This window comes from Nerophis lumbriciformis, linkage group LG06 (assembly GCF_033978685.3).
Source record: "Nerophis lumbriciformis linkage group LG06, RoL_Nlum_v2.1, whole genome shotgun sequence".
NCBI lineage: Eukaryota > Metazoa > Chordata > Actinopteri > Syngnathiformes > Syngnathidae > Nerophis > Nerophis lumbriciformis.
Genome location: NC_084553.2, coordinates 51410116 through 51417195, shown reverse-complemented (window position 1 = coordinate 51417195; position 7080 = coordinate 51410116). Strand labels below are relative to the sequence as shown.

General features: G+C 38.3%; 1 protein-coding gene across 1 annotated transcript; it reads right to left on the bottom strand.

The window, feature by feature from the left end:
• Window positions 1–1433: 1433 nt before the first annotated feature.
• Window positions 1434–4306, bottom strand: LOC140678852 (E3 SUMO-protein ligase ZBED1-like). Its single transcript, XM_072913326.1, has 2 exons — window positions 3975–4306; window positions 1434–3284 (listed from the first exon to the last, which is right to left on the bottom strand). Exons 1-2 carry the CDS (start codon window positions 4196–4198, stop codon window positions 1634–1636), a joined length of 1875 nt encoding a protein of 624 aa, XP_072769427.1. The 5' UTR covers window positions 4199–4306; the 3' UTR covers window positions 1434–1633.
• Between the last annotated feature and the right edge of the window lie 2774 nt (window positions 4307–7080).

Here is a 7080-nt window from a genome sequence, read left to right as displayed (position 1 = left end):
AAGTTCTTATTATTGAAAATGACTTTGTGAGTGAGTGTATATACATAGCGGTTAGCATGTTTTGACACATAGCAACCCTTCTTGGATGTGCATTAATAAAAACTATCGTATAGTGTGCAGAATGTAGGACAGATGACTTCAAGGGAGGCACAGCAGCTTGAGAATAATAAAGAAAAATATATTTAGGAAACATGTAAAGCTAACTTGTACAAAACCCAAAACCAGTGAAGTTGGCACGTTGTCTAAATTGTAAATAAAAACACAATACAATGTTTTGCAAATCGTTTTCAACCTTTGGTCAATTAAATAGACTGCAAAGACAAGATACTGAACGTTCGAACTGAAAAACCTTGTTATTTTTTGCAAATATTAGCTCATTTGGAATTTGATGCCTGCAACATGTTTAAAAAAAAGCTGGCACAAGCGGCAAAAAAGACTGAGAAACTTGAGGAATGCTCATCAAACACTTATTTGGAACATCCCACAGGTGAACAGGCTAATTGGGAACAGGTGGGTGCCATGATTGGGTATAAAAGCAGCTTCCATGAAATGCTCAGTAATTCACAAACAAGGATGGGGCGAGGGTCACCACTTAGTGAACAAATGCGTGAGCAAATTGTCCAACAGTTTAAGAACAACATTTCTCAACGAGCTATTGCAAGGACTTTAGAGATTTCACCATCTAAGGTCCGTAATATCATCAAAAGGTTCAGAGAATCTGGAGAAGTCACTGCACGTAAGCGATGATATTACAGAACTTCGATCCCTCAGGCGGTACTGCAAAAAGCGACATCAGTGTGTAAAGGATATCACCACACGGGCTCAGGAACACTTTAGAAAACCACTCTCAGTAACTACAGTTGGTCGCTAGATCTGTAAATGCAGGTTAAAACTCTGCTATGTAAAGCCAACGCCATTTATCAACAACACCCAGAAACACCGCCAGCTTAGCTGGGGCAAAGCTCATCTAAAATGGACTGATGCAAAGTGGAAAAGTGTTCTGTGGTCTGACGAGTCCACATTTCAAATTGTTTCTGGAAACTGTGGATGTCGTGTCCTCCGGAACAAAGAGGAAAGAACCATCCGGATTGTTATAGGTGCAAAGTTCAAAAGCCAGCATCTGTGATTGTATGGGGGGTGTATTAGTGCCCAGGGCATGGCTAACTTACACATCTGTGAAGGCACCAATAATGCTGAAAGATACATACAGGTTTTGGAGCAACATATGTTGCCATCCAAGCAACTAGGGCTCCAGCTAACGATTATTTTTCTATCGATTAATCTATAGATAATTTTTTCGATTAATCGGTTAATCTATAGATTATTTTTTCGATTAATCTATAGATTATTTTTCCTTTTACCGATTTTTTTTTTTAAATTTAAAATTAAGATGAACAAAATAAATTTAGGCCAGTTTTTTCAAAAGGCATGGCTTTTATTTACAAAAAAAAAAGTATGGCCACTCAGTCAACATTGAAAACATGGCAAAACATTCTGTAACACTGTAAACATTTGTGCCAATCTAAATATTCTGGAGCACTGTAAACATTAAGTATTGCTTTTAAAATGTGCAAAATAAACATCCAGTCCAACACAGTACACTATAACCAATTCTACTCATTCCAGTGAGTGACTAACAGTTGTAATGAAGAAATGTTAGCATGTCTACATGCTCTGGGGTGAGGCTGGTTCTTTTCTTGTTTACAATATTCCCAGCAGCTGAAAATAGGCGCTCAGAAGGGGTCGATGTGGCTGGAACTGAGAGGTAAGACCGAGCCAGCATTGCCAGATTTGGAAACCTTGCCTGATGTTCTTTCCACCATTTTAATGGGTTTTCATCCTTGGAAATGGGGGATTCTCCAAAATAAGACACTAACTCGTTTCTGACCATTTCAGCATCATTACTGTCATTGTTGTCTTCCTCATTGTTGCTGAGTTCATCTGAATCTGAGCCAAGAAGTGTGTCTAGTAAAGATACAGGCCGCCTGTCAGCATCTGGTCTTTCCACTTGCATTGCTGTGCCCTGTTGAGCGTGTGTCTCCTTTTCCCTTCTTTTCTCCTCCAGAACTATTGCATGCAGCTTGTATTGAACTTTTAAACACTCATCTGCAGTCAGGAATTTCAGCTTCCTGAATCGTGGGTCAAGTGCAGCTGCTAATATGCACACATTTGGTCCATCATCTTTGAATGTGGTCTCGGCTTCCCACCTGGATGTTATCTCACGTGCAGCAGTGACCTGGAAACACTTGATTGATGCATTTTCAAAAGCAGTTTGTGTAGCCTTCCGAAGCGCTTTGACCAGCAGAGGGACAGCGGAAACTGTTACATAAGATTCTCCACTCAGGTACACAGTTGCACATTCAAAAGGTTTCAGAACTTGTTCAAGTTCTTCAAGCAAGCTCCACTGGTCAGCCTTAAGATCCAGAAAATGCTTCCCTCTTTGAGTGACCTCCGGATCTGACAGAGTTGCTGTTATTGGCCACCTCTGCTCAAGCAGGCGACTAATCATGTAAAAGGAACTGTTCCATCTCACAGACACATCTTGTATGAGGCTGTGGTCTGGAGAACCCATTTGTTTTTGCTTAACCTTTAGTTTTGTACTGGATAGCTCACTTTTTCTGAAGTGCTCGACCAAACTTCTTGCTGCTCCTAAAGCTCTGCTGATGTGGTTGTCCTTCAGAGCATGGTTAACTACAAGCTGTAGAGTATGGCCAACACACCTGAGGGATGAAACACCATGTCTTTCCTCAAGAACTCTTAAAGCTGCAACAACATTTGCAGCATTGTCATGTACAATGACTTGTACTAGTTTTATGTTTATTTCAAACTTATTGACAACATCCTCAATCCAAGAGGCAATGTTTTCTGCAGTGTGCTTTTCATTGAGGGGCATTGTTGTCAAGTTAATTGAGGCAAGCTCCCACTCATCATTAACAAAGTGAATGGTGACACCAAGGTAAGCTTCAGTGGCCATACTTGTCCATGCATCAGTTGTGAGTGTCAGTTTTCCTTTCACATTTTTCAGGATTGCTTTGACTTCATTCATTTTCTTTGTGTATTTTTGCTCCATAAGCTTAGTGAAGTGGGTTCTTGATGGTAGTGTGTAGCCAGAGTGAAACCGTTTGATCATTTTTTGAAACCCTTCCCCTTCTACCATATTTAATGGCCTCATGTCTATGACCATCATTTCCAGGACAACATCAGTCAGGTCAGCGGCCACTTGGGGTGTGCATTCAGTCCCATGCCTCTTTGGAAAAAAATCCTGGACACTGCTTTGTCGTTTGCTGCAACATAACAGACAACAATTAATTTTCATTTTAAATATACCCAAATACAGCTTACTTTAATACAAAAGGTTAATTAAACTACACACATTATCTTGTTAAATTGGGTTAATAACACAACGATAGTATGATTAAAGTGAAGTTAATTGTTCGTTTGTACATAGTATATGTAACTGTTAATGTTGTAAAAGGTATTTGCACAACTTATTAACGTTAGCGTTAAAGATAGTATATGTAACTGTTAATGTTGTAAAAGGTATTTGCACAACTTATTAACGTTAGCGTTAAAGATAGTATATGTAACTGTTAATGTTGTAAAAGGTATTTGCACAACTTATTAACGTTAGCGTTAAAGATAGTACATGTAACTGTTAATGTTGTAAAAGGTATTTGTACAACTTATTAACGTTTGCGTTAAAGATAGTATATGTAACTGTTAATGTTGTAAAAGGTATTTGCACAACTTATTAACGTTAGCGTTAAAGATAGTATATGTAACTGTTAATGTTGTAAAAGGTATTTGTACAACGTATTAACGTTAGCGTTAAAGAGGAGCGCGTCTTTGTAAACACTGAACAGGCACGCCAAACGCACCTCTCAGAGCAAAACGGTGCTTTAGTTTATGAATTTACAACGCAGATACAAATAACACATTCATGTTTTTGTGTAATAATGACAACGTATACTCACGCGGATGATTGACTCGTTGATGGTGATGGGAAGAACGCTGTCGGATGTTTTCTTTTTAGATGCTCGTTCATAGCCGTTGTGCTGCTGTGATACGCCATTTCCGCTCGACACAGTGTGCATAAAACAACATTATTAGGCCGTTTATTAAAATACTCCCACACTTTTGACGACTTTTGGCGTGTTTTTTTCCCCTCGCTCGCATCGTTTGCTCTGCGCTCCGCCATGACAGTTGTGTGACGTAAATATGCGACGCGCCGACGCACAAAAATGACGTCGACGTATTTACGTAACCGATGACGTCGACTACGTCGACGCGTCGTTTCAGCCTTACAAGCAACGTTATCATGGACGCCCCTGCTTATTTCAGCAAGACAATGCCAAGCCAGTAAAAGAGTGCGGGTACTAGACTGGCCTGCCTGTAGTCCAGACCTGTCTCCCATTGGAAATGTGTGACACAATATGAAGCTTAAAATACCACAACTGTTGAACAAGTTAAGTTTCTCAGTTTGAACATTAAATATCTTGTTTTTGCGGTCTATTCAATTTAATATAAGTTGAAAATCATTATATTCTGTTTTTATTTATGAATTACACAACGTGCCAACTTGGGTTTTGTATTATTTATGAAGGTAAATTGATAGAATTGTTTTAGTATCAGTCTGGGGTGAGCAGAAAAGTCCAGTAAATATGGCGCATACATCAGTTTTTTCTTGAAGTAGGAGAGGCCTAGTATTGTGTTTGCTCACTTACACGCCACACCAGGAAAACCTTTGACTTAATGTAATACATACTACGTTAGAGTCCTAGCCAGCTAGATAGTTTGTCCTCAGAAATACCATCATTTGTTTTCTTCACATCATAACCCAACTCACTCGCGGTGCCAATAATCATTCCTGCTCTCTAACAGTAAAACACAATGGGCCTGTTCTACTAAGAAATACCATGCTGTTTTCACTATGGATACTCTTATTAATTGCACATTTATGCTATTGTACTCCTGCCTGTGACATTTTGCTGTTTTGAAACATGCAGCAGACCATTATGTACCATTTATTCTGGGTATTTTAGAAGCAGTTCTGCAGTGGATCTACTTGTACAACGGAACCCGCTTTTTTGAGCGTGCTGAAGGTACGTTCTGGGAGATGCTGGCACCAACTGAGAGCATGTGTTGGAATGTTCCAGTCGCAAAAACAAAAGGAATACTGTAGGAAGTTGTTTTTCATATGAATGAAAACACATTAAATAGGTCATTAAAAAGACACAAGTAGACCGTAAAACACATCAATTGAATTTGTTTTAAAAAAAAATCATCCATCAGCAATAAAATTTCAATGCTGAATAGAAAATGTGTAAAATATTTTTATTTATGACAGCCCATTAATGTTGACAAGCATTCGTAGAAGAATCGCCACCTTTCTCACACTGCAAAAACTGAAAGCTAAGTAAGATTGAATATCTCAAATAAGAGTGATATTTGCTTATTTTCTGTCTGCTAAGATCATTTTTCTCACTAAGCAGATTTTATGTTAGAGTGTTTTACTTGTTTTAAGTGCTTTGGTCCTAAATGATCTCAGTAAGATATTACAGCTTGTTGCTGAGATTTTATGACTTATATTGAGTAAAACATGCTTGAAACTAGAATATCAACTGTTGCAAAGCTGTGTCATCAACACTCACAAGTATAAAACTACTTTTTTAAAGTAATAATTTCTTATTTCAAGCGTGTAAAAAAAAAAATCATGACTTTGACACAATTAAAACGAATGACAGCCAAATGGACTTTGCTGTTTTATTTTCAATGAAACAATAGAAAGGACGTACTGTATTTTTCGGACTATAAGTCGCAGTTTTTTTCATAGTTTGGCCGGTCTCCAGTGCGATTTATATATGTTTTTTTCCTTCTTTATTATGCATTTTCGGCAGGTGCGACTTATACTCCGAAAAATACGGTACTCATATAGTAGTACAGTTGTTAGTGAGTAATATACTTATTTTAAGATATTTTTGGGTTCATTGAGGTTAGCTAATTTTACTTGTTTTGGAAAGTCTTGACAAGCCAAATGTTCTTGTTCTATTGGCAAATAATGTTGCTTAGTTCAAATAAAATACCCCAAATTTTTGGATTTTTTTTTTCTTGTTTTTGAACACTGACTTTTTGCAGTGCACGGCCATTTCTGCACGACTGCCAGTTTGCGCGTCCTTTCTGGACATACTAAATAAAGACACAAAACAGAGTCCGCAGAACAGTTTTAGTCTTGAACTCTAGATGTGCTAAATTATTATATTTGCATGTTATCCTCCCAGTATTGTGGCCGTTCTGATAATCAGCATAAAATCTGCATATTCATAAAAAAATAAAACATTAAATGTCGGCGCACTGCCGATGAATGTTCTATTTTTGATCTTTTTCCATATATAAGGCGCACCGGATTATTAGGGCACATTAAAGGAGTCAAATTGTTATTTTTTTCCGAATGGAAAACACTTCCTTGTGGTCTACATAACATGTAATGGTGGTTCTTTGGTCAAAATGTTGCATGGATTATGTTTTACAGATCATCTTCAAGCCGCTTTCTGACAGTCTCTTCCGGATGCTCTGTTTTGTCGGCGGTCTTATTTACGTGGCTCACCTTCGTCAGCGTCTTCTCCCCATTGTCTTTGTTGTAGCGGTGTAGCGTGCAAGGACAGGCGTGGAAGAAGTGTCAAAAGATGGAAATAACTGTTTTAATGACATTCAGACTTTACTTTAATCAATAACGGAGCAGCATCTCCTCATCCGGAAACAACAGCACCCGAAACGTGTCCCGTGAAAAACCGCCCAACTGGAACGCTCTAATAATTAAAGTTCCTTGGGTAATTAATAGAACTCACTACACCGGTATGTTTTAGTGCTTTCATGGCAAGTTTACTGACCGATATAAGTAAGAACTTTACACTACTTTATATTAGAAATGGCAACAGTGGAGGATGAATGTCCCATAACAAGAAGATAGAGAAAAAGAAGAAGCTTATCGACTACGAAGTCGGCACGGACTACAAAGGCGGACGCACACAATTTTTCCGGATTTATGCAGATCCCAAATACAGATCAGCGGGTACCAGAAGG

Excerpts from the sequence above, each read along its gene's own strand:
- LOC140678852 (XM_072913326.1), bottom strand. The coding sequence starts at position 4,198 with ATGGCGGAGCGCAGAGCAAACGATGCGAGCGAGGGGAAAAAAACACGC. Across the intron at positions 3,285-3,974 it reads TCAACGAGTCAATCATCCGC|CAAACGACAAAGCAGTGTCC; the intron begins GTGAGTATACGT and ends GTTATGTTGCAG.